This window comes from Corvus moneduloides, chromosome 6 (genome assembly GCF_009650955.1).
Source record: "Corvus moneduloides isolate bCorMon1 chromosome 6, bCorMon1.pri, whole genome shotgun sequence".
NCBI classification, from domain to species: domain Eukaryota; kingdom Metazoa; phylum Chordata; class Aves; order Passeriformes; family Corvidae; genus Corvus; species Corvus moneduloides.
In genome coordinates this window covers 62,181,570-62,209,489 of record NC_045481.1, presented here as the reverse complement: position 1 = coordinate 62,209,489, position 27,920 = coordinate 62,181,570, and the positions used below count along the sequence as shown (strand labels likewise).

The following is a 27,920-nucleotide window of genomic DNA, read 5'->3' as shown; positions in this document are numbered from 1 at the left end:
CAGGACAGTTCATTACACCAGGGCTGGGATTAAAGGGCTCCGTGCAAATTCCCAGCTCACCTCTCACGGGCTTGTTCCACCTCTCCCTCCATCAGAGAACAGCAGAGCAGCTGCTCTAAAGGCCATTTTCTAACTTGTCTCACAGTGAAGAGGCCCAGTGTTCTATTAATAAATTCAAGTTGGAAAAACACCCCAAACCAACCCCCCAAAACTTTAGGTGGAGTGTTTTGATCTGTTCAGTGGTCTCTGATTGAGTATGGTGCACATTTACTGACAAACTACAATTCCTTAAGGAGCATCTGGTGTGCAATGGAGAAAACTGAGCAGCTCGAGTTCTACCAACCATTTAAAAGTAAGCTGATGCACAAAGAAAAATAAAGTAATTAAAAGAATTCACTGTTTTCCTACATCAGTTCAACATTAAAAGGTTTGTCTTTTTATTTTTTTTTTTCCAGTTAAAAAACAGTAGGGACTATTATCTCAGTAATAGCTTCCTAAAAAAGACACAGAACAGCAACTTCTCACCGGACTGCAGTTTAGGAATGTTCTAGGCCTCGACTCAAACTGCTGCTTCCAGACATCAGCCCCGTTTCAGGATGCCTGGTGTGGAATATGGTCTTCACAAGCTTATCATTTCCCGCAGTGAAAACATTTTTCATTTGTGCTCTTCACACAGGACATGGAAAAGTGATTTCCCACCTATTTGGATGGAGTTCCAGACTGTTTCACAACGAAGTCAAAAGTATCTGACTGCAAGTTCTGAAAGTTCAGTTGTGATACAAAGTAGAAATGACCCTCTGAGTGAAAACAACCTTCCGTTTTGTACAGAACAGTTAAAACACCACGCAGCTGTTCCTTAATTTCACCTTTCCACAGGTAGGAATTATTTGATGAGCAATACTTAACATATAATATAGCACTTTTCTTCTTGCACGTGCTATAGAATGCAACAGAACTACCAACACCTCTATGGAGGCAGCTATCAAAATATTCTCCCCACTGCAGAGAGAGTGCATGTGCGCAAAAGGCAGGCACAAGTGATTTTTCCAAAGATTATACCACAAGGATGCAGTAAAACTTGAATAAGACTTGGTATTTTCCAGCTCCTAGGCTTATGCCATTTCTTTTATACATCGCTGCCTTGATGAAAAAAAAAAGGAAAAGTCCATCAAAAATAAAAGGTTTCCCAGAAGTCACAGCTAGTAGAGTAAAACCAGAAAAACAGGAGGAGGGTTTACATCTAGTCAGGAAAAAGAGACTATTGGGGAAAAAACCCAAAGAAACCTTATGAAACGTCACCCCGACACATTGAATCTGTTTCAGCCGTTGAAAACCAGTGTTCCAGGATACAATTTTTATAAACATGTTTTATTTATCTTGCTTATACCATTAGAACTGTAACTGCTGGCTGTCATTTCCCTGAAAAGGGGAAATCAACTCAAACACAGACTGGTGCTTTTCAAAAGATAGCAATTGGAAGGGCAGCAGCAGCGGGCATTTGAGATTTCTTAAAACCTTCAAGGCTGCAGGAAAGACAAAAGGACATGTGACCAAAAGTGTTATGATTATCCATTAGAGATTTCCATCAGTACCGGCATCAGTTATTTAGGTGATAATACAGCAAGGTCAAGTATTAGTGACAGACAATGTGCAAGTCATAAGGAATGATAGAGAATACCAATCCTTACAAAAGTCATTGCTATCAAAGAAACTTAAAAGTGTTTCAAAGAGATATCTAAATACTTCACATCAAATATACAGTGGCCATCCAGGTTATAGCTCAGATTTGTTGCAAAATTTTGTTCAAGTGCCAAATCAAACCTTTTTTTTTTGTTGTTGTTTTTCACCTTGTCACCTAAAAAAAAAAAAAATTACACAGTTACATTAGCAGTTATGCAAGCGCTCGGAACTCCTTAGCCACGGGAATCAGGGCCCTGGTGATGAGGAGTGCTGCAGCTAAGGGTGCCTCTTCTCTGTCACAAACTGCTTCTAAGCCCACCTGTCTATTTAGGGCATTTGCATCACTACACACCTTTAACTGTTCAGTGCTTCGGTTTAATAAGAAAAAGCTGAAATGCAGTTGTTCTACCAAGCCACACTTCACCTTTTCCATCCTTTCATGGGAACATTTAAGTTTTGTCAACTGCCACCACAGTAAATCTTTATGGATTTGCAGATTTTATCTGAATTTGTTAAATCACTTTTAAATGTCAGAAGCGAGTCGTTGCTTTTTCCTGCCACTTCAGTTAACCATGGAGATTGGATCACCCTGAAAATTGCCTTTTTTGCTTTACTCTTAGCAAGGGTGAGGAATCTGAATCTCATATGCAAGGCTCAAGATGATGCTTAGGACAGAACATGCAGAGTAAACGTTGTTTCGTTCCTTTCAATATCCAGGGAATATAAAGCTGGCAACTGTAGTCCTGTCATTATGGGTAATGAAAATAGTCCCTTTACAACAAACTTCCTGTAAGGGAGAACAAATAGATAATAACTCTTCTGGTAACATGTATTGTACACTGGCCAGCGTGTTTTTGGCGTTGAATGGAATCCTGTGAATGTGTTTAATTCACTTGCTGAGCGTTCATCTGAGGCATCCCTCTGTTTGGTCTGGGGGGCCCTCCACGACCTAGAAAACACACAGAAAGGAGGTTGAATTCTGCAGGAAATCTGGTTAGTTTAAAAACTGTCCTACATCTTCTTGGTTAAACTCAAGAGAGACTCTGCTGTGCTTCCTGAAACACGCTCTCAGCTTCAGCGCAGCCCAGTGCTGCACTGAGCTCGAGGCCTCAGCGCCGCACCTCGGGGCTTTCGGGACCGAGACAGGGACAGAACCCTTCAGAACTGAACTGCCACGTGGGGTTTCACAGATGCAGGGCACAGCCTCGAGCTGCCCTCACTGACAAGGCACTCATGGCCATGTCTGTATTGACACAGAACAGTCTCATCACCAAAAATGGTTTAAGAAAAAGACTTGAAAAAATAGTGATGAAAATAAAGTCTAGAAGCTGAACTACAGCCTCATTATGTCTGTGGGGTTTGCTTCCTAGGGCTTTCATTAATAAAAGACAGTTAAGTAGTTCTGCTGTATCTAAATGTCAACAGCAATTGCTGTTTCAGCTTCTTTTCCAAGAATTCCTCATTCAAGAGCCAATTAAACTTCTACCGCCAGTTCACAGGATCGCAGTAACTCAAGTCAGCAGGGTCCTCAGAGGTTCTGCAGGACCAAGCCCTGCTCAAAAGCAGGGTCAGCTATGAGGTCAGAGGAAAGTCAGCTTATTCTTAATTGTGAGCTGCTGAGGAAGGAGTGAGGTTCTTTCTGAAGACCAGAACTTTAAAAATTGGCTCAGAAACTTCCACTCAACCCAAATCAATTATTCACTACTCTGGAAATTACCTCTAGGAGCTCCCCGAGGTCCACTTTGTCCAGAGCCACGTTTGAAATTCTGTTGATATCCATCCTGAAGCAAAGAAATTAAAAAAGTTACAACGTAAAACCTGGGCATTCTGTTACTAACTGCCAGCAAAACAAGGAGCTTTTTGAATGATGTGCACTGACAAAACACCTGTAACTTCAACATGCGACACTTTATTAGTTTAAAATAATATTAAAAAAATAAATTCTTATTTTCACTAGTGCCTAGCAGCTGTAATAAAGTGTGCAGTGACAAATGCTCTCTCCAGTTACAGGATATATTGCTCAATATAACTAAGAAATATAAATAGATGTCTTTAGTCTTCAACTTTTCCAAACTACACAGAGGCAGTTTGTGTTCCTGAGCAATAAAAAAAGTCCCAGAGGAAGTTGTCACTAACAGCTTTGAGTGCTTTGGACACGTATTTCCCCCCTCCACTGGTAGCTTACCCTCTGGTAGTTTGAGTAATCCCGAGGAGCATTGAACTGGGGCTGTGTGTAGCCACTGTTTGGAGTGTTGGAAAAGGAAGGACGGTAGCCATCATATCCCCCTAAGGAACAGGGCACAAGTCTTTCACTTGCAAAACAAAGTTGCACTTAATACTTGACCTTCTGCTACTATAGAAAGAAAATCAGCAACAGTATTTTACTTAAGCCTTAAAAAACCCCATCCCTTTAGCAAGGGCTGTTTACCTCCAAGTCAGGCAAATGTCTCCAACATCAGGGCTAACATATTACAAGAAATGGGAATGAACACCTGCTAAGGACTGGGAGGAGGCAGAATTCAGGGCATTTCTCAGAGTAATCTGAGGCTTGATTTACAGAACATTCAGTCCAGAGCTAAACATGATCCTAGGTAGGATCTAAACGTCCCAGCTGTGGTAACTGCATTCACACTCCCATCAGCTGTATTTTTATTACACAAGTTTCTTCTCTACTCCCCAGCCACACGAGAGGAAGAGAACATGGAAGACAGTACCTGTGTCCATAAGTAATCCCAGAATACCTGACAAGGAAACTATCTCTCTCCTATTCTAACATAAACCTCTCTGTAACACTGACAGCCACATATATAAAGTCCACGAATCAGGAACATTCTCTTATCTATCCAGAACTACAGTATCATTCCTCCACTCCTGTTAATTCCCTTGGCCTAGTGACTTTTGGACTCTAGTGTTCCTGTATTTCTACATAAGCCAGCCTACTTTCATTCTGATGAAACACAGAACTATAAAATACACTGTGGAAATAAAAAGCATTTTTGAAATATCAACTGGCATCCAAATTCCCTGCTTGATGGCTGGCTATTGCTGCATTTGCTTATACTTGCAGTGGATGCCTAACAATTGTATTGTAACAGAGGTCCAGACACACACTTGCATTTGAAGTTGCTCATCTACAGCCAGTAAGATTTCTACTGTGAGTGTCACAGTCTCCCAGAGACACTGCCCCAGGTCAGTTTGACACTTGCTATCCTGAGCTGGCGCTCCCCCGAGTGCAAGCAGAAGCTGTGAGTGTCTCGCAGAGCTGCTCACCTCTGAATCCGTTTGCTGGGCCCCTGTAACCGTTCATGAGGCCCCGGGCTCCGCGGGATCCCCCCCGGGACACCCCTCGGCTGTTGTAGTAAGGCTGGCTGTTCCTGGGAAATCCAGTGTTCTGCTGGGGAGGCTGCTGGTGGTTTCCTGCCACTTGGTGACTCTGGTCCGGGGAACCGTGGTAGGTACCAACCACTGCAGGGGAATCGGGGGAAAAAGGAAGTATAAAAGTCTGGATTTCTTTATGTTCCCACAAATCTCTCTTTAAACCCAGCATTTGGTTGTGGAGGAAAAGGATGAGGCTCTTTCTCCTTATTGCACATCCAGTACTTGTTAGCATTTCAGGGGAAAGTGAAGGCAGTGCTGAGAGAAGAACAGCTCTGGATAGAGACTTTTATTTTTTCAAGTTGCTAACCTGGAAAGCATTTTGCCTGCTGAATTCAAACCACATCTCACTGATTTCAGCAAAGCATTCCAGACCTTTGTGAAATCTTGCACTGACTATTGAGAAGCCATAAATATTTGCTCTCATTTTTGCCTTACTATTTCCTTTATAGAATGTCACCTCAAATTGCACTATTTGTTTAAAGCAACCAGAGCAAGTACTTCACTCTACTGCTTTCACCTTCAGAATAATCCTGGTCCATGTCTTTATTTAAACTCATATAAAACTCAGTCAAGTGGTGTAACAGTTGGAGATAAATATACCGAATTTCACTCCCTGTTGGATATTCAAACCCAGAGTAACAAAACCTGGCATTGCTCAGGGGAAAGGTTTGCAAGGGAACGCGTGACATGCTTTGCTCCATCATCTAGGACTTCACAGACTATCACCTGCTCTACCAAGGCCACAAGAATTTTACCTGTCTGGAGTTGTTCTTGCTGGAGATCTGATTGTTCTACTTGGTGAGGTTGATTGGAGAAAGTCTGGTTGTAACTGGCCTGGTACTGGTTTTGTTGCTTAAGGGTTTCTGGCTCATTAACAGGAGGAACAGGTGCATTCATGTTGAATACCTGTAAGAGCAGAAATTCATTTTTACAGCTCTTCATTGTATCATGTAAAGAAGCATCAAAGTCTGAGAAATGTGAATCACCAAAGACTATCCCAGGTAGCTACATGAGTGATTCCACTACAAGGAATGAGTACCAAACTGAAGGGATCCAGTATGGATTTCCTACTCACTGTTTGCATGGATTGGAATGGAGCTGCGTTAACATTGATTCCGCTGCTATGCAAAGGCTTGCTGGATCCAGCCTGGAACACCTGCGGCTGGGATGCAGTGGGAAGTGATGACGACGATGGGGTCTGGTCTGCATTCAGTGACATTGAAGCCTGATAATTAAAACAAACAACATTTTAGCAGCTTTTGAGGTACCAAAACTTTAACTTTAAAAGAGTGGCAATGCCTCAGCTTCACCTCTACAAACAACTGTTTCCTACTTCAGCTCAACAGCCTCATTCACAACAGCATCATGAGAGGAAAAATCTAACCATCTTCTCCCTCATTAACTTGAAACACAACTAGAAAACACTGGATGGGAAATGAGTAAGTTTCCAGGCTAACTGCTGGCCAATGTAAAAAAATAAATCCCATCTCCTAAGCCAACAACACTGATGCTCCCATGCTGATGTTGGCATGCTGCATCTAACTAAACATACAAGCTTCCAAATGAAAAGTCTTACTATGGAAGACTTACTGGTCACAGAAAGGCTCAGAATTTTGGAATCAAAAGGGAATTGAAGTGGCCCTATCAACAGGCAACTAAAAAGAATGTTATTTACGAAGAAACAAACTAACATTTGATGTCACCTGCAATCAGAGTTCTTCCCACCCCTGTGAAACCTGACTTGCCTGAATCTGGTCAATTGATTCTTTCTGTGGCCGTTGCTCTGCTGTGTGAGAAGGCTGATACATGGGTTGGGAAGCTGTATATCCCTCACTTGTAGAAGAAACCAAGGGAACCTGACAAAATAAACCCCAAAGCCCCCAAAAGTCAGCTGATGCTCACACACAGTTTTGTAAAATGTATCAGAGACCTCCAGATGGATGGTACTCTCTGGTCTGTGAGCCAGCAGATCTTCACAACCAGTACAAATTAGTTACTTCCAACCACCAACATTGTAACATGACAACTCCAAGCTCAAACACAAGTGGACACAGGCTGGCTTCCAATGGCCTGAATTTTATGTTTTATGAGCTCTGCTCTCACACAGAGCCCAAGGAAAACTCCAGCCAGCAAAGCTGGAGGGCTTTGCATTAAAGGCTGTACTGGGGAATTTAAGAGGCAATGGATAACAACTGATCGTGGTGTTCACACCACACTGGAATGTTCCAAAGCCAAGAGTAAGTTTAGCTACTGCTTGCAAGATCCTCAAGAGAATCACTGGCAGCACTGGTTGAGGTAAGGGAAATAAGAAAAAAAAATCCATTGGATTAAGTCACAGACATCACCTAACAGCAAAATAGAAACTAGCGCAGAGAAAACACTCTGCCCAAAGAAATTATTCTACTCATACAAGACAACAAAACTGTGGAGAGCACCAGCACTTCAGGAGGTACATACAGAGGAAACTCACTCCTGTTTCTATGTAAATGAGTGACTTAAACTTTGCAGACCCAATCTGGACAAACCAAAGGAAGCAATTTATACTGCCTGTACTGTGAGATCCATCATCTATCCAGGCTTTTTAATTGCAAATACCTACAGGGATCAGACCCATTACTGAGACCAGCAGAGTCCTTGGAGATGCCACACATGCTTAACACAAAATTAGGAAGTTCTTTAATCACCAGACAACTGAAACATCTTAACAAGAAGGTGACTACTTCAATTATACAGTGGAGAAGGAAGTTTAGGAGATCCAACTTAAAAGCTCAACTGAAAACAGCATTCAACTCACGCTGACTGCTCTACAACTCCAGTATAAAATCCCAATCCAAGCAAGCAACTGGAAGTAATAAAACACAACACAAAATCTGTAGTTAATGCATTAGATCTATCTGTGCCCTGACACTCAGTTGAACAGACACAGGCTGCCCTTTAACCAAGTGATTTCTGTTACAAGCAAATAACAAACCACCTGCTTCTAGATAAATTGGAAGTACTACTACCCATGGCTTAACTACTAAACAAAGAGAAGATCCCCTTACTGGAATTTGTAATGTCTGCAGAGAATGAAACGAGCAAGTAGTAATGCTTGTAAGCAACAATGGAGACCACTGATTTCCCAAAATGGGAACTTCAGCTTTTTGAGTTTCTCACGTAGCTAGGAATTATTAACTCAGGTCTAATATCAAACTCAAATCCAAAACACAATTTACTGAACATTTTACCTGTGTGGCTTCTGGTTGCACAGGAACTTGGGTAGGCTGGGCAAGTCTTGACTCAGCATGAACTGAAGGAAAATAATTTCACTTATTACATAGTAAAATCAAAACCTTTTACAGAATAGCATTACTATCTTCTCTGATCAGTTATGTGAGAGCTGATCACCATGAAGGATGATGAAGCCTTTAGCATGGCAAAGCTATACTCAAATTACCAATTCCTGTTGCCATGCAAAGAACATTTTTTCTAGTAGTCCAAAATAATCCAAAGCAAAACAAAAAAAACCCTTTAGATATCCCATATTTCCAAGCAAAACCTATAAGCAAGTGAGAATTGGAAGTCTAAAAATAGCACAGTCCCATTTCTGAGAAAAACACACTTTAACAGGACTGTACTATTACTGGTGGTGACCCTTTTACTACGCAGCAGTAACTGAAGCACTTCTAAGAGGTGACTTGCAGGCTTCCCCAGTATTTATGTTTAGGATTTACCATTACAAACCTGGAGGGCAAACCATTTGTGGCATGTCCAAACTCTGTGCTGGGTTCATGGGCTGTGCAGATACGATGGCAGGATCAAGCGTTTGGTTCTCAAATTCCAGCATTGAGTCCTGGGGAGAAAAAAATAAAAAAGAATAAAAAATCAAATCCACACTGCCGTGGGTTAAACAGATGAATGTTTAGAGTACAGAAATACCTGCATGAAGTTGTAGGGGCCTTGCATCTGTGCCATGAGGTCCTGTACTCGCTGTCTCCTGACCAGGGGGTCTGCCTGAGCCACAGCAGTGAGCGCGTGAGGTTCCGGGACGGGAGGAGACGTCGCCTGTGTCTGTTGCTGCAGGGAATTTACAACCTAACAAGAAACAACAACCAACTGCAATTTCAGCTCGAGGCAGCACTGCACTCAAGTGACTTGGGAGTTCTTGGCATTTCTGGCTATTGCCTAACTGGTTATGGATGATGGAATTACTGTAGTGGGGTTGAGTATTACATCCTACAGACAGGTCAGTGCTGGTGGCCAGCTACTCGTTTGAGCACTCACAGGACTACAGAGTTCACACTCTGCTCTTTTTTATTCTCCATCTACTCTTTTCCCCATGAAAAAAGGTGTTTGTTCAATATTACATGGATTTTGTTAGAGCAGGATTTGAGACAGCAATTTATCAGCATTTGGAAATTTAAAGGAAGTGGGGGCAGAGTAAGCTTCAAAAATATGCACAAATGGGGAACAATTATTTTCTCATTGCTTTTTGGTAAATGTAAGTGGAGTCAGAATTTTTTTGTCTTTCTTAAGACTTCAAAATGCTCAATTTTCACAGCCACTGTTATCCTAGGTCCCTGATTTACTGTCTCAGGGAACAGCATGCAGCATTGCATGACAAGGATTGCCAGACAGCACTGCAAGGGGACACCAGAAGCCCAGAAGCAGAAGCACAGCTCATGGTGGGCAAGAAAGCTCAGATTTACCAGACATATTCCAAAGTGGCAAACATCAACAAAGGAACAAACTGCAATGGGCTTTCAGACAGCACCTGATCAGACAGCAGAGAAACCAGCAAAGCTGGACATGAGCATCTCAAAAAACCATCAGCAAAAAGTTTGAAAACAGACAGCAGCAAGGATGGTCGAGCTGCACTCTGATGGCCCTAACCAGTCCCTAACCTGCTCTTTAGGCAGCTCCCATAATCCAGAAGTGCCATTTTCTATGTCAACAAGTGCCCTTTAAAAGTATCTTTGTCAATGACTTGTTTATTAGTTCTCTACTTCAATGAGCTTCTAATATTAAAAATCTTCCAGAAAAACAGCTAAGCTTTAAAACTTAGTTACACAGGATATAAATCAGCATACAAGCGCCTGGAAGTTCAAAAAACTGATGTGAAAAACGTGATTTCTTATTAGAACTGCAGAAGACAGATTTCTGTACAGCCATCACGACAATTAACAAACCAGTCCTATTTTAGACCAGTCCCATAACAAAGATCTGAACTTTAAGCCTCAAACTGCCACTATCATACCTCAAAGCCTGTACATTTTTTAAAAATTTCTCAAAGAAACCTACAGCACCTTCCAGTATTCCTACTGCTTGCCCAGCTTTCCAAACCTTGTTTGCACATAGCATTCTGCACATGCAGTTGCCTCACCAACTCCAATGGCTTGTTCCTTGACCAAACCCCTGACAGAAAATCTGAACAAAACTAAAATCTAACCACTACCTACAGTCCTCTTCGAGATTCCCTTCAGAGCCAGATCACCACTAGTAGCAATCCACAGAGAAGCAATTTGACAATTCCCATGAAAAATACACCCTAAGGCAGTCCACACTGGAAACCAAGCATAACTGCTCTGGCCTATCCCCAAATTTCACATTATGGACTGTTTCCAAATTAAGATTAGGTCCTGTAAGTGGAAAAAATTATCTCGAGCACATATATAGACCTTTTGCACATTTCAAAGCTTAAAAATTGAAAAGAAAGTGCAAGCCAGATCAGGTGAAACTCCTGAGTAGTAAAACCAGCAGCTACTCATCTCCTGTTTAATTGTTATCAAAAATACTCTCAATTATTTGAGCATACCACTCAACTCATGGAGTCCAAGTCATTCACAACAATTCAGTATCTTCAAGGAAAAAAAAAAAAAGCGTTGATGGAATCCATCAAGAATACATAACAGTGACAAAAATATCCAACACTTTCCTTTTTCACAAATAGTACAGCACTAACTTCAGATGGTGTTTCATATTTTACATTATCTTTTCCAATCCTCTTTTTTTTCATGTCAGGAGAACAGTTTAGGACCTATTCCTTCAGCCTTATTAGCACTACCAGGTACTCTGACCTAGTACAACCACAGTAGGATGAAACTACTGAACAAATTTCAAGTTGTGTGGATTAAGATAATCTTGGCAGCAGGCAGAGCTGCCACACACAATGCAAGGAGACTGACAGGGGACAGCAAAAAAAGAGGAGGAAAGGCAAAACCACAAGTTTAATGACACCACAAACCAACAGAAAGAACTTGTGTTCTGGCAGTCTGAGAACAGTTTTCAATTCTACACAAAATCCATCCACCCGAAGTTCCACAATCTAAGACACAGTGAACTTTGTTTACAACCAGACTCAGGTACTTTTTAGAGAAGAAGCAGTTAAAAAAATAAAAATTAAACCCCCACAAAACAACAATTAAAAAAACCTCCATAAATACTATTACCAATAAAGGACATCTTCACCAAAATTAAAACATCATATAATCCAAATACACTTGGAAAATTCACAAGTAAATTCCTTAGTTTCAAACTTATGGAAGGCCCACAGAAAAAACATCCTTGTGAAGACATCATCACGTCCCAAACTAGAAACACACCACAGAAATCCTGACTGTATCACATCTACCTGAGGGTTACTGAAAAAGAGAGAAGTTTATGATACCCTCCCCCTTCCTGAACAATTATGGAGCTCTCCTGAGCAAATGCCCTCTTTCAGATTTCAAAACTCACAGCTATCAGTGTACATTCTGTGTCATGATCTTACCAAAGCACAGTTCAGCTGCATTCCCATGAGAAATGAGATTGTGATGCCAGCAAGAATAATTTTACAGGCAGATATTCTCAATTTCCCTTTTTTGTGCTATAGCTGAGAAAATAAGGTTCTTAATTATGAAGAAACAGTGATTTTCAACCTTAAATTTTTCTAAATTATTCCTTTTCTAAGATGTCCAAGATATTGGGACAAAAAGGACAACTGAAGCATACATTCTTTGTACTGTCCCTATGAAAACAAAGCTGATCCAATCCCATATTGGATCTAGTACAGATGCCTGAAAAATGAGGAGTTTCAGGAATCTGTCTCATACCAAACTGCAACCTGAACTATGTCTTCATCCATACTCCTTATATTAAGAACTACAGAGAACTGAACCACTCTGGACCCTTGGTAGAAACAGATATAAAAGGGGTATAACTGAAGCCTATCAATCATTAATTTTTAAATGCTGTGCCTTCTAAGAATATTCCAACCAAGCGTGACTTTAATGTGTGGGTTTGTCAGTTTAACAGATTTCTTAAAACACATTCAACAGCAGTGATATTTTAGGGGTTTTTTGAGTAAGGGATTGAAATACTATGACAAGAAACTACCAAACTCATTCACAAACATGGCAAAGCTGTCTTAGTCCTAGAAGCCTCACACTCATCCTCAGTATTATTAAATTTCTTAGTGGTCTTCAACGCTGTAGATCAGGAATTTCAGCCAGACTCAGTGTAAATCAGCTGATTAGTTTATCAGATCAAAACAGCTGCTCTGTTTTTTCACCATTTCACAAGATTTTGAACACTTAATACAGTCCTACACTTAGAAGCAGTCCAAAGGCACCAAGAAAGTCTAATGCAATTTGCTGCTGCAGAAGGCTAAAATCAATCAAAAATTAACTCTCCAGCACCTGAAACAAGCTGCTCATGCTTGTTTTTAACAGACAGACACAACTCAAGCTCCAACATACCAAACATGGGGTTTGTCCTTTCCTGTACGTGAAGAACACAAACTCTGGTGCAATAAAATCATGGACTTGTACACGTAGCAAAGTCTGAGTGCAAATCACTAAACTGGGGATGGATCCCAACACCAGTGCACCACAAACACCACAAGTGAACAGCCACTCAAGTGCAAAATAGTAACAAGTGAAATACTTGAAGAACTGTAGTTCTGGGAAGCAGAGACGTACACACAAGCATATTTTAACATCAAATTATGCACATAAGCAATCTGCAGCAGGTATTAGTTGAGTTACTCATTTTCAGCTCCCTCTCCAGGGACCTGCTCAATGAAAGCACAACTACACCACACTGTCAGCAGCTGGGGAGATAAACTTTTAAGTTCTACATTTGCAGCTAAGTTCTCAAAAAAAAAAAAAAAGACTTCAAAAAAGTCCTTGAAGTCTTTTTAAGCCTAAGACTTTTAAGTCCTGTTTTCCCAAGCAAGCCACTAATGAAGAAAAGCAAGTTCTCTGCAAACTTAGCCAGACTAAATAGATTTTATTTCTTTTTAAATACTCCTGAGCTAAGTATGTAATTAAAGAATCGAGTAGTGAGGCCAAGCCTACTTAAATATATGTATTCTTTTATATATTGGGGGAGAAGGGATGCAATACTAAAACCTATCATGAATTGTGAGCCAGCAGAAACAGGGATTGCAATTTTACCTGCAGTACACAAGATCTTACCTCAACCGTTTCAACTGTCCACTCATCTACCTGTTCCTTCTCACTACTGCTGAACTGAGTCTCTGCCATGAATTGTCTGTTTACATACTAAAATAAAAATAAGAAAGGGTATGAAAGTAAAAGTAAGTGGCATTAAAGGTATACAAAATGACAGTCTTTCAGTGAATAATACCTCAGTTGATTCAACTTCAGTTGGTTCAGTAAATTCTTCTGCTGGATCGGGTTCTAGAAGAAAAAGGAATAAACCGTTTGTCTGGGAAAACTCCAAACCAACAACAATAAAGACCCCAACCACCCTCATGTTACAGACCTAGAAGATACAAAGTTAGATGAGAAAACCTTGTGTCCCAGAATGAAGCAGAAATGACAGGGGCATTAACAGAGAATTAGTAATAACAAATAATCTCAGAGCTTTGAATTAAAAAGCAAAAAAACTCCAACATTAAGTTCTTGCTAGGGAGAGTTATGTTCAGCTATGCCTTCTCCACAAAAGGGAAAAATGTCCTGAGCTTGTTCTTAAAATTGGATACAACATTCCCAACTTTAAGTACGTAATCACACTGTCAGCTTCAAAAACTGCTCCCTTCTAACACAGCTTAAACTGGTGGGAACCACTGGAAAGTGGCAAAGCCTCAGGCAGCCAGAACTTTCATCCTGGATGGTTTTGGTACTAGAGATGAGCACTGCATTTGCAATTTAGTCACTCTGAGGACTGCAGAGACAAGACAGAACAACACAAATGTGTCAGTCACAAGGCATCTCCCCCTTCTCACCAGCCTCTGCCACAGTGTCTTCTACCGCAGGTGCAGGCGCTGCCTCCTCTTCCTCACACAGCCCATTCTGGTGGTTGTGGGTGCTGTCAAAGTAACTGGTCTGAAGAATCCGTTCAACAACCTCCTTCAGTGCTTTGTCTGGGAAAATAGAACAGGGGAACATCAGCACCAACTCGGTCCTCATCATCTTCTCCTTCCTTCCCAAAGATTGCAGAGTTTTCAGTCCAAAGATTGTACATTTTATGACCCTTTTGCTGGAAGATGTTGCTGCCCCAAGCTAATCCGTGACCATTACTGGTACAGGATTCCTTCTCTTACTACATCACATTCAATAAATCCATAAATAACCCAGTGTCATTCAGAAAAATCTGAAGGGCAAGGAGGATCTTAAGAGTACATACAAGTCTTCAGAAGATTTGGGGAACACTTCACAGTGAGGTCAAGTTTATGAATTTAATTAGTAGACTTTTATTCCTGTTATTTAAAACCATTACTGTGAGACAATTTCTTACAAAACAACTGTCAGTACAAACAAATGTACACAGGTACCACCTGATTCATGAAGGTTCTTCCCCTGAGGTGAAGTGGCTCAAAAGAGCCTTTGTAAGCAAAGAACACTTCCCTCAGTGCCTCAGATGAATGCTGGGGCATCTTAACCCAAAAGACATCAGCCCCACTGGGAAAGCAGCATTACTGGCTGCCTAGGCCATGTATTTGGGAATTATTTCCTGCAAAAAAGCAGTCTGGCTGGCATGGTCACACCCTGATTTGCAGCTGATCAATGACAACAGGGCAAAGCCACTACGCTTTTTGCAGGAGCCACGGGGGAGAGAACATCCCACTAAGGATGGCCATGCCACTTTATGTATCAGGTCCTATCAATAACAAAGCTCCTTGTTCACACACAGGTTTCCAGAAACAAAGACCTGTTACTGAGCACCAGCAGAGTACTGCTGAAATAGCAGGAATGGACTGAGCTTCAACAGTGAGTAACGCTGAGCCAGTGTAAAATAAAAACCACCACACACTGAGCCCAAACCTCACAAGTCACTGTTACAGTCCAGCTAAGAGCTGAGGAGAAGCAGTTACTCTAAAAACTCAGAGATAATTAACTGCCCAAGCTCTCTTACATCAGATGTGTATTTTAGCTCAGGCACAAATTCAGCGTGCTGTCTCTTCATGCAGAGACTGTACTTACAGGTTGTTCCACAAACTGGTTTTTCCTTCCCTTCCAGTAAGTCCCACAGGTGAACAGATGCTTGCTCATACTGCTCATTCAACCTTAAAAATTAATTAATAAGAGTTAATTTCTTACCGAGTCTTTAAATTACCATACTAAATACATTGTTAACCGACTGGCAATTAGAAAGACAAGCATTCTGCTATAACCCTACCTCATGTTCATGTCTCGTTCAGGGTAAACCAGCTTGTAAAACTCATCCAGCATTGTCAGCTCCTCCTCTGTCAGCACTGGCACCCCATTGGATCCTTGTTTGAGGTCGCTGCGCACTTCATCATCACCCAACTTCTCCAGAATAAACTGCAGCTCCAGCACAGTCTTTAAACGCTTCTGCTCAGCCTCCTCTCGCATCAGCTGCTCCCTGCGAGCTGTCTTCTTTATTGTTTTCTGGATCTGGAGAGGACCCAAGGGAAAAACAGATAGAAATGTCTCTAACTGCTAAGAAAAGGTGCAGGAGAGCAAGAGAAGAGCCTAAGTGTTGGGTTCTTGCACTGGGCAAGAGCAGATTTTAAGTGTTGGGTTCTTCCATTTGGAAAGGCTTGGGTGATCCAGATTTTTCACACTGGCCACACAGAGAACAGGAACAGAGAAGTTATTCACCATATCCCATGACAGTAGGAAACACTCATTGGAACTACCAGATCAGCTTAAAACAGATCAACCAAAGTACTCTCTGTTTTTTCACGCACCACAGGAGGGAACTCATGGAATGTTTTGCCCTGAAAGGCTGGGGAGATAGACAGGATCAGCAAGTTCAAAAAAGGATTTAAACAAATTCTTGGACATGAGATCCCCAGTCAGACACCCTAGGGAACAAGCATGTGCATCCACTGCAGCACTTCCAGGGTGAGGAGCATGGATGCAGGGAGGGAGAGGATGACACATCATCATCAGCCTTGAGCTCTGCACTGAACCTTCCACAAGGCTGGTCTAAATGCAGCACCAGTCTGAACCCACAGGATGTTTCTTCCATTATTCATCCAAGCATCCCGCATCCCAAATTCAGCTGGTTTACCTTGTAAATTTAATATTCTCTACCAAAACATCTATTGTGACAGTAACTTTCTCACTTTGAAACACCCGAATTTCATTTTTTAAAATCAAAGATGTATCTTAAAATCAACTACATGTGAACCAACTCCAGTCAGGAAAAACTGCAATCAAGTTTGAAAGCAGAGCACCAATCTGGTACTCCTGGATTCACTGGCCTCTTTTAGCAGTCAGCTGACCAGGGAAACACTGCAGAACTGACTTGTCCAGAAAAGAAGGCTCCCCATTACTAACATTCTGTAAACAGAGATGGAACTGTGATGCCAGAAAATGAAGAAACAGGTCGGCTTAGTCCTACAAATTAATTTACAGCCACAACCAATGTAGAAAGCAGTTTGTAATACAAGGATGCCGCTGCCCTTCTAATTCTCACAGCCTGTTCACAAGCTAAAACCACTCGGTAGAGCAGTCAGCTGCATTAACATCCACTACACAACCAATTCCTCCAATGCTGCTGCTCTTTCCAGAACTCCCAACCTTTTAGAACTTAACTCTCGACCACAATGTTATTTTGCCTCCTTGATAAAACACCAACTCAAAAGATTACCTGTTTTATAGAATCCAGGTAATTTATCCTTTACAAAAATATGAATTGTCTCATAATGTAATTTCAGACTGTGTTATTAAGAAATGAAAACCCTATGAAATCAATTTAAGAAAATGTTACCAATGCTAGCAAGTGACCGTCTTTAATGTTGCACTGCAAACCTGTTCTGTGATCACACTGTTTTCAACACCTGAGTTGTGTCAGAAAATTACTACATTACTCTTGCTTCCATACATTTATGGAGTGCATCAGAAATTCTTCAGAAAACCTGACATCAACTAATATAAAGAATAGAATAAAACAGTCAAACAACAGGAAATCAAGGGCAATTCATCCCTGTAAACAGAGGTGACTACTGCATCAGTGGAAGAGTTTAAAGTGTTTGGATAACCCACATGGCAACGCTTGATCTTTACTTACATCTTGGCTCAGAGCCATAAAACTCCTCTGCAGTTCCTTAGCAAATTCCAGATTATTTGTCACTTCCTGGTATTTTGACACCGCATCCTTAAAAAAACCCAGAAAAACCACAAATGTAAACCAGAACCAACAGAACAGAATATATACTTCCAACAAATAAATTCCACGTGTTTTAGTTCTGAAGAGAGACACAGGACCCCTTAATGGGACTGCAGCTATGTTAAGGCAAATTAGATTTTCACTGGCCCAGATATCAAAGACTTGTCTATGTCCTTGGGGCCTCTAGTTTCTTTAGATATGCTAAACATATATAAAAATACGCCTTTATGTGCTCACGTGAGTGATGGACTGGTCTCATGGTTGGCTGTAGCCAATTCCTGACAAAAACTATCTAACAACTGGGAGAATGGGGGAGAAGAACATCTGGCAACTCAGAACTGCTCTAGAGTTTGAGAATTAATGATTTGTTATCTCCAGTCAGAGCCCAAATCAGAATATACAGAGCATAATGTCCCCTTCTCCAGAAATCTTTGCTTTTGCTATCTTCTTAAACCTAATACTCTGATCTGCACCAAAGCAAACCAAACGCCTCAACCCATCCGGCAGTACTGCGAAATTCCACCAAATCAGAATCAAATCAGGGGGATATGGCTGAGACATTTATACCCCTGCTGTGACAAAATAATGGGATTTCTCCAAACAAAGAAGATTTTTATCAAGCCTAGTAGTCAGGCTTCATAAAAAACATGTGTTTCCCTCCTCAGCATGGTGTCAGTTCTCTTCTCTGCCCAGCAAACAGAAACCTTATCATGGTTTCTCTTCACAACAGGCCATTCCAAAATAAAACCACACAGATCTGTGATATTTCAGTTTTCAGCTGGCACAGAACCACCGAAGTGAAGATGAAATCATCACACGGACCAAGGGAAGCAGCTCATTCTTTAAGTGTCAACAGCTGCAATAGTTGGAGGGTACATTTTTTCCCTTCACTTTCTCAGTGTTAAAAATCATCAACAAAACACTGTTGATTACTGAGCATCTGGTGATCTCTTGAAGTATCAATGTGTATGTTTGCACCATGCAACTGAATTTAAATTGATATTTGCTTTTTATTTACTACAACTGCAAAACTGCTGCTGAATCAAGCTCTACAATAACCTACTTTAAGAACCAGCCCCAACAAGGAGAGAGGCAGCACAAAACTCCTCACCACAAGATGACAAAACAATTTAACTGAGATCTGGTTAGGATTTTTTTTGGTTGTTTTTACCAGTTGATCTTGATTCAGACGTTCTCCCTTGTTCATTCGCTCCTGGTAATCATCAAGTTTGCTCTGAAACAAAAGAAAAATGCTGTTATGAAGAGCCAAGAATCAGTTTAAAGCTTTTTTTTTCTACTTGGGCTAACAAAATTATGCACTGTATTATTACAGTACACAGACTGTAACACAAGCACATAACTGTCCTGAAGGAAGAGTACATGAGAAAAATTCTCTTCTGGGTTAAAACATAAAGATTTTCCCAAGAGGTAAATATTTTAACCGTGTTTATTTGGCTATTACAATATCTTCATGGCTAGTTGGAATTTCCAAGGAAATTCACATTCTTCCTAAGGGGAAAACCACTCTCAATGGACATTTCCTTCAATCCAAACCCCAGAGAGCTGAACTGAGGGCTGAGGTAGAGCTTATCACCACTTTATCACTACAGTACCAAAACCTGACTGCAAACCCCCACTGTCAATGCTATTAAGATCCAGAACTGTAATTCTCTGTAGCTGCATCACTTAAGAGAGTTGTAAAGAATTTTAAACAGTTTCTAATCTTCTGTGCAAGAATGCCCACCAACACGATTCATATTAATAGCTCTCTAACATAGTCTTGTTCAAGAGCATTAGGATTTTTTTTCCACAGGAAGAAACTGAAAAAAGCATCATTGGGCTACTTTGCAGCAGGATGGGTTTTCTCATCTGCTTAAACAGAAAATGATGCAGAAGAGTGACATTGGCCAAAAGCAGGCAGAACTCCTGTGTGCCCAAGTGACAGATTCCACAGGCTAACAAACTAGAAAGGGTCTTCAAAAGGAAGCAAAGCCTGTTAGGATAACACACCTAATCACTAAGCTGTTTCCACCATTTCTGTATTATCACTAATTACTACATAGTGAATGAAATTAGCCTTGATCTGATTTTAAAAGTTACTAAAATGAATCCTTAAAAATTATCTTCCCAATCTAGGATAATAAAACATGAAAAGCAGAACACTTCATTTTGAATGTCAAAGAATTAAAACCCTGATGCAACCACTGTCTCAGGGTTTACATTTGCCACTGAGGGACACCCTGTTTGGTTGCTGTTGCTCTTTGTTTCAGAGTCTTCAGTTAAAATATTTTACTGGTATTTTTCTAGTTAATTCAACCTCTATGCTCAGCCTCAGATTTTTTGGAAAGATCAAAGTCTGTGGAACAATTTACCAGGCAAGCTCCTCTTCCAAAGTATTTGATGCCCATCATTACTTCCTGCAACCCAATCACCACTGTGAGCCTTGGTCCTTTTGATGTCACTGGTGCCCACAGTCTGGATCTTTTCAAGTCCTCCAAGCCAGATACAACATTTAACTACTTCACCTTCCAGTGTATCAGAGCCAGCAATGGCCTAGGCAAAGTCAAAGCAAGAACTTCCAGACCTCCAAAAATATATTACTGGGAATCTCATGCTGGGGACAGAAACTACATGGTAACAGTTGTTAAATGCAGCAGCCACAGTTCTTAACAGACCAAAAAAGTAGCCCTGGAGAGCATTTGGCACACTGCACATCTATCTGAATAGGAAGGAAGGTCAGGTTACTCATCTCCATCCCAATTTCAGAGCAGATGATGACATGCTTGGACAATCACAGGACAGTTCTCTTGGTCTGGGAGAGTGTGGCTGAGCTGTGAAGCCAAAGGGAGGTAAAAGGGCTGAACCACTGCAGTGCCCCAGTGCAAAGCCAGGTCAACCCACACCTCTGATGGCTGAAATCCTACAGCAAACTGGCTTTGCAGACGAGGAAATTTCAAAGGAACTTCCTACTTGCTCAAGTCACTGGCTCCCCTGCTGCAGATTACAATTCCCTTGGTCACCCTGATGCAATAGCTTGTGAGGCTGCTCACTAAATAGACTGCAAACATGAGCCAGCTTGAACACGGTCTAGAAAAATGCATTAAAACAAGTTCTGTGATCCAGTCTCCAACACAAACCCATAAACAACAACAGTAAAACAAACAGGGTGGAACACTGTATTCCAGAACACCACTTTGTTCAACTTTGCTGAAAAAAACCATATATTGCAAAATTACACTGTGAAACACTGACAGAATCCATTTTGCTGGCTGAGGGCATGAGGGAGGGAAGAGACAAAAATATCCTAAATAACTACAATTTTTTCTGTATATTTCTTCCATGCATGGTTGGTCCTTTCAGATTAAGATATTGCAGTAACATACTGAACAATGCACAACCTTTTTCTTGAAGAGTGAAATATTCTTAGGTCTAATGTAAATGCTTTGCTTATTTTTATTCAACCAAAAAGCAAAGGGTAATATGTCAATTTCTGTTAGGAATAGAACAAAAGTTACTTGTCTTCACTTTTTCTTCTTTATAAATATTCCTATTGGGAAGGTAAAAGCAGAGGAAGGAAAGCCCTGTCAGCTGCAATGCAGAGGACAAGCCAATGTGCATTTAGTTAAATGTTACCACAAAGATTTCGACTGCCAAGTAAGCGTTTTTCTATCATCCCAAAGACACTTTAAGATCCAAAGCTGCATTACACAGAAATATTAAGTGAAATGCTTTCCTTTTTAATCTGCACTGTCAACTAACAGCAATCCAAGAGCAGCATTAGTGCTGTAAAACAACTGCAGTAAAATTCCTGCTTTAGGAACCTACTGCAGTGCCTGCAAGAGGGGAAGACTGTCTTTATCTTAACCCCCCTACACAACTTCACCCTCACTCCTCACAGATGGAGATCTCAGAGCATGGAGACCAAACCAGCAGGAAAAAAAAAATCCAGTGGCAAAGTGAGCACAAAAATTTGAGTATTGAACAGCTCATGAGTCAGCAGCTCCCAGTTCTGCAGGCAGCAAGCCACCCTGCCTCAGCTTTTTCCACTGAGATACCTGAAGTGCTTTGGAGTTTCCTGGGGAAAAAGCACCAAAACCAGGCTCCTGGGACTATGGTGTTCATTGCTTAAGCATGCCCTGGATTTTACTTTAATAGGAATCCGAAACTGAGTTACTTTACCGCAGTAATAGACAGTTCTCTTCACCTCCTCTGAACTGTCTCAAAAATGTCATCCTAAAGTGGAAACAAAAAATGCAGTTACATGGCATTACCCTCCAAACCAACACTGGTTTTAGAAATGCCTGACCACTGAGCCGTCACTTCCAGTGCTGTGCTACAAACTGGATCACTGGAATCATCAGATTAAAAATAACCCTTAAAAAAGGGGGTCAGGAGCAGGAGGGAGGCTCTATATTTAACCAGATAATTTCAATGCTATGGTTCTACCAATTACAGCAGCGCAAGTGTGCATGACAAGCTGCAAGGTGCAAGGGGACAAGGTAACCTCTGTGAACAGCTGGAGTAAACCTTTTGGAATCCAAACTCTACTACAAGCTAAGAAAAGGTGGAAAGGACATCCCAAGACTGTTTCCTGAGGCATCTCAAAAACTGACTGTTTCTGACAGCACAAAAGCAATTAAGATAATCCAACATTTAAAATAGCTGTGTAATATGGTTTGCATTGAACTCCAATAAAAGCCAAGTTACAAATCAGAAGTTTATTAACCTGTTTTACATCTCTGCATTGTAATTTATCTGCCCTCCACCATCACCTCCACACTCATTCACTGCTTTGCAGCAAAAACTGCCCAGAAATGAACAAAAAAACCCCACAAACCAAAACCAGACTTCCCATTTTCTCAAAAAAACAGACAGAAAAAAAGCCATCAAAAAGGTAAAACACTTAACAAGGAAGTTCAGAACCTCTCAAACTCCACCAGTTCTGAGAAGCAGTTTCAGTCCTGAGCTGGAACCAGGAAGATGGAAGGATGCAGTAACACCAATATGCCAGAACACAAAACACTTACAGGTCTTCTGTTTAAACTGAATTTATTTTTGAAATAACAGTTGTAGATATTCTGGTGGGTGGGTGGGTTTCTCCCCACAGTCTGGGAAGTTTGATGGTTTAGAAAAAAATATCTCCATGATGTATTAGTTTTTAAACAAATGACAAAGATACATCGATTCTGAGACTGCAGTTTCATGATCAGTTAACCCCCAAGGGAAAAAAAAGCTGCTTCAGAAACCAGAATTAAGTCACAGAAGAGTGGAACCCCAAGTTTTGGTGACCGCACAGAGATGTTCTTTCCAAACCACCACCACACAGGATTTCCTAAAGAAACACTCTGAATTTACAGGGAAGCTGACTACACGGCAGGAGACCTGGATTTTGCTCTACACATCATTTTTGTTCAAAAAAAGTTACTTTTACAAATGAATTCTAGAACACCAACTGGGCTGCAGAACACAAATTGAGCTCTCCCAACACATTCTGTGTGTCTTTTTCTTCTGAAACAAAAACTGTCATCCAAACCCCAAAGCAGCATCTGAAAAACTGAAACTAGAAGGTGTTTCCAGAGCCCCTTGGACTCATCGTGCATCCAGTTAACTGAACTCACTGGGAGACAATCCCTATTCTACAATAACCAGTTAAAACCAAAACAGACCCAGCTGAAACCTCAAAGCACCAACCACCACATGATTTCACAGATAAACTGCTTGGGTTTTCAAGACATGAAGCTGGATATCCAAAATTGCTACCAAGAGAGGTTTCAAAGAAAGATTCAGGCTTTTAATACACAGTTTGAAATGAATGTTACGATTTGGTCCAAAATCACGTTTAATCTCCAAAGATAAAATTCAAACCAAGCCTCACAAGGAAAGGTTCTGGAGACACTCACAAGCCTGGGACATCCAAGTGGCCCAAAATCATGGGCAAAAGCATTTAGAGAGATGCTATCAATGGGCAGCTTCAAACTTCCTGCTACCACTGACTGCACCTACAAGAATGGAAAACCGATCCCACTGAGCCACGTCACATCAACTTCAAATGTCCATCTGCTGTTCCACAACAGTTCTTGTGCAGCCAGGACAGCAGCACCTGGGAACTCCTCATTTTGCACCCCCAGCCAGGGCTACACTCAGGAGGAAATTCAGACAAGCTGATAAAGTGGCAGCAGCTCAAGTTACCAGGCACAGGCAACACGTGCCATTTTTCCAACTCCAGACACCAAGCTCACATCAAGTTTTTAAGCTCACATGTTACCCTGTGAACATCTGCCCATCCCCTAACCCACCCAAATAAATTATTTTGCCCCTTTGGCAGAACATTTGTTTGATAAACTGCTCTTACATGGCTCATGCTCTATTGCACAAGTTGAAAGCAAAAATAACTGGGTTTTTTTCATTCAGCCCTGAAATAAAACCAGAGTTTGATCTCCATTCAATTGGCTGAAAATTTGGAAAGGATTTTCCCTCTAAAAACAAAAACCCAAAGAGCCAGGGAGAAGGAGAAATTGAAGGTGAAATATTTTCTCCTAGGGAGCACAGAGAGCTGGCAGGACTCTAACCCCAGATACCTGACAAACACCTGGAGGAGTCCAGGTAACTTCTAAATTAACTAAGCTTGTCAACATAAACTCGAGTTGCACATCTGAAGGTCGCATAGAGAAAATACCCCTTTAATTACCCCCTTCCATGCACACACAAATATCTTGTCATCTAAGAGCAGAGAAGAGCATTCCTCTAATTTCCAAACATAAAGAGATGAGGGGAACACAGACGTTTTCAGGCCATGCTTTCACATCCATTTCTGAACAGCAATTCCCTTTATCCTAGTCCCTTTTAACACAAACAATGTTCATTCTTTCAAATGAGGTCACATTTAAGAAAAGAAAATGAAAGTGTAACTAATAATCTAGTAGTTTTAGTTTATACAAAAACATTCAAAACAGTATAGATCAAAGTTACAAATATTATTTCAGTTTGTGTTTTGGTAGTCATGCTATTTTATCCTCTGCGTTTAGAGGTAAACGTGACATTAAATTTACTCCAAAAATTCAAATTTCTTCATGAAGAGTGACCTTTCCTCTACTAAAAGCTGCACACTCATTCAAAACCTAAGATGGTACCTCTTCCAGAGCAATCATTTTTCATCCTTCAGAAATGTGTGTCTAAGTATATTTCTGTATTCATTCTGTGACACAAAGCTCTGAAAATCATCCCTACTGGCCTTCGGTACCAGTTGCTGACAAAGAAAGGATTAGCTGTCCAACTAAGCACAAGTTCCCAGTGAGATTTACTGCATTTCTCACCCACTCCTGTCTGTGCAGTATCCAGCACAACTTTACTTTCTGGATGCTTGGAAAAACTAAAAATATATTCTTATCCACAGATACAAAGTACAAGGAAATACTGATGTGCACAATGAGCTTTGTTTTAAGACACAAAGCATGTAACGCTCTCTATTAAAGAGCATTATTTACTACAGAACTCTTGATTCCCCCACCAAGGGAGAGGCTCAAGCCCACAAATGAGTTACTCTGCTTTACCACACCAAAACCCATTTCTCTCACGACTTCTGTAATGCTTATGAGTCCTCCTTCAGGAAGTTTCAGAACTTCAGGCCATTAAGACTTAGGAATCTTTCAACTTTAATTCATCAGTGAGAGACAATACGGAGCTTTTCCTTTTCAGGCCCCTGCCCTTGCCTTTTCTTTAAGCCCACACTGCCCAGCAGAGAGTATTCCAAAAATAAATGCGTTCAGTAATTTTCATGGAACATCTTCCAACAAAAGACATGTCCAGAAAAAAAAGGGCACTTTGTCCCCTCTATTCACTGGGTAGAACACTTCACCTGACTAAAACTGCACTCCAACAGAATGGAATGGCGAAGGCAAGTGTAAATTAGGTGTAAAAGACCTCAAGGTTAATAAAAATACTGCTCCCAAGAAAAGCTGACCCTCACACCAGTAACACAGTGCTTTATCCTTTTGAATACTCCCAAGTACAGAACAGGTCAAAATATTCACCTGCTAATTTTGGTTCTTAAAATATGTATTTCTAACAAATAAAAAATATTCTCAGCAGATTTTTGTGTATATCGGGTACAACAGTTAAATTTCAAACAATTTTTTTGTATTGGAACAATTAGAGACAGAAAGATCTGCTGCCTTTCTCAAGCTGAGGACCAGTACTGTGTGTGCACATATTGCTGTGTGTTAATGACAAGTTTAAGACAGACATCTTGTCCTGTCTACACACAACAGACATGGAGCAAAAGCTCCTCTGATTCTAAAACTTACCTAAAAGGTCCTGGCTTGCTGCTTTTTGCCATTTTTAAAACCCAGGAAAATCCCACACCCAGTTTTTAAGTGGGAAACTACACTGTACACAGTGTATTTATACAGTGTATTATTGATACACAGTGTATTATTCATAGCTAAAGCACGGCTTCTTTCATTTACAACCCACCTGTACAGACTAATTTACTGGTTATATTTCCACCTTCTACAATATGGAATACTATGAATACGGCCAAAAGTGCCAGTTAAAAAAATTAATGGAACAGTTATTATGCTTATTCACGTTTAAAAATAAAAAGAGATTTAGGGCTCCGGCATGAGCATGAAATTATTTTTCAGTAATCCCTAATTTTAGCTTGGCAATGGGGTGTTTTGAGGCAAGTCTCGAGGCTATGCATTAGCTCTTTTTCTGACGGACGCCTCATGCTCTGTAAGTTGTAAAGCCCTGCGAAGCTCATCTAATCTGCCACCACCGAGAGGGTGCAAAACACGCCGCGAGTAACCACGACACCCTTTTCCTCTTGTGCCACAACTCGGAACCGTCCGAGCACCACGGATTTAGTAGCTGCTCTTTCTAAAAATAACCCCTGAAAGGCCGCTTCCAGCTGGGCTCAGGCTCCCAAAGAGTTGAGCTTAGGGCGATGGAAAGCGAGCGGTGACACCGGGGCGGGGTGGGGTGGCCCCGGCTTTGTGCGGGCGGCACAATGAGCTCCGCCGGGGAGGCCGGGCCGCCGCCATGTTACAGCTCCGCGTCCATGTGCCCGGCACCGGGGGCATCGCAGCCTCTGCCCGCCCGCTCCGCCGGGCACGGGCACCGGGAGCGCTCCGGCCACCGCACGGAGCGGGGATGTGGGGAGCCGATCCCGGGGATGGCGCGGCTGGGAAAGGCCGTGCCGCGGGGAACAAAAGGCGGAAGGAGGGGGAAGGGAGCGGCGCCGCCGAGGGGGCTCCGGGCAGCGGGGCCGAAGGGGAGGCGGCAGCCGCGACCCCTCCGGGCTCTGCCCCGCGGGCCGGGGGGAAACCGGGCCGGGTCCCGGGAGGGCGGCCGGGGATGGGGCAGGGGGACCCCGGGAGGGGAAGGGGACAGGCCGGGGGAGCGGCGCTCGCCCTTCTGGAACCTTCCAGCGGGCGGCCTCTGGGGGCCACGCCGGGAACAACCCGGGAGGGCTCGGCGGAGGGCCCGGCACAAGGGAGCGGAAGGGAAACAGGCCAGACCGGCTCGGGGGCAGGGGCGGCCGGAAGACGGGGGGCAAGGCGGGTGGGCGCCCGGGGGTCTGACGGGACGTGGGGATCACCTTCTTCTTCTCCAGGTTGCGCAGCTTCTTGTCGATCACCCCCAGGATCTGCTTCATGGCCTCGGTCTGCACCGTGGTGATGTTCACACCCGCCGCCGCCTGCGGGGCCGCCGCCGCCGGGGCAGCCTCGCTGCCCGGTCCCGCTTTGCCGGTGCTGCTGCCGGTGGTGCTGCTCGCCATGGTGCTGTTGGTAGCCGAGGGCATCTCTGTGAAGGAGGGAGGGAGGGCGGGAGAGAGACAAGAGAGCGGAGAGAGCGGCGGGCGCGTCACAGGGAGGGAGCGGGGACGCGCGGGAGCGCGCACGCGGCCGCGCGCGCACGAGCCGCACCTGCCCCGGCGCGCGCCCCGCGGAGCCGCCCCTCCCTCCGCGCGCGCGCGGGGCGGCGGTCACGTGACCGCGCGGGGCGGCCGCCTCGCGCCCAACGGTCACTTTCCCTTCACGCTCCCCTTCCTCCCCCCCGGCCCGCTCGGTGTGTCCGGAGGGGCCGCGCCGCCCTCCTCACCCTGTGCGCGACTGAGCCCGGGGGGGGACACGCTGCGCTCTCTCTCGCTCTGTAGGAATGGCCGCCTCAGCCACGCTCCGGCCCCGCCGCCCGCGCTGCTCCTGCTACCACGGGAGAGAGAGAGAGAGGGAGCGGCGGCGCGCACGCCGGCGCGTAGAGGCGAGGCGGCGCGGGAGCCCGCGGGGTCCTGGCTGGCC

General features: G+C 42.6%; 1 protein-coding gene across 2 annotated transcripts; it reads right to left on the bottom strand.

The window, feature by feature from the left end:
* Nucleotides 1–413: 413 nt before the first annotated feature.
* On the bottom strand, nucleotides 414–27,920 carry CAPRIN1 (cell cycle associated protein 1). 2 transcript variants are annotated; one of them, XM_032111821.1, is made up of 19 exons: nucleotides 27,724–27,877; nucleotides 27,221–27,426; nucleotides 18,794–18,856; nucleotides 17,524–17,610; nucleotides 15,661–15,899; nucleotides 15,465–15,547; nucleotides 14,267–14,404; nucleotides 13,666–13,718; nucleotides 13,494–13,580; nucleotides 8,977–9,132; nucleotides 8,782–8,890; nucleotides 8,286–8,347; nucleotides 6,804–6,914; nucleotides 6,134–6,283; nucleotides 5,814–5,964; nucleotides 4,951–5,145; nucleotides 3,866–3,966; nucleotides 3,398–3,461; nucleotides 414–2,629 (listed from the first exon to the last, which is right to left on the bottom strand). In XM_032111821.1, exons 2-19 carry the CDS (start codon nucleotides 27,422–27,424, stop codon nucleotides 2,565–2,567), a joined length of 2,118 nt encoding a protein of 705 aa, XP_031967712.1. In that variant the 5' UTR covers nucleotides 27,425–27,426; nucleotides 27,724–27,877; the 3' UTR covers nucleotides 414–2,564. The 2 variants fall into 2 exon arrangements, with proteins under 2 accessions (XP_031967712.1, XP_031967713.1); XM_032111822.1 differs by lacking the exon at nucleotides 6,804–6,914 and having other exon boundaries at nucleotides 27,724–27,920.

Coding starts and splice junctions, on each gene's coding strand:
- CAPRIN1 (XM_032111821.1), bottom strand. CDS start 27,424: ATGCCCTCGGCTACCAACAGCACCATGGCGAGCAGCACCACCGGCAGC. Junction 18,857..27,220: donor GCAACCTGGAGAAGAAGAAG/GTGATCCCCACG, acceptor CTTTTGTTTCAG/AGCAAACTTGATGATTACCA. Junction 15,548..15,660: donor GAACGAGACATGAACATGAG/GTAGGGTTATAG, acceptor TTAATTTTTAAG/GTTGAATGAGCAGTATGAGC.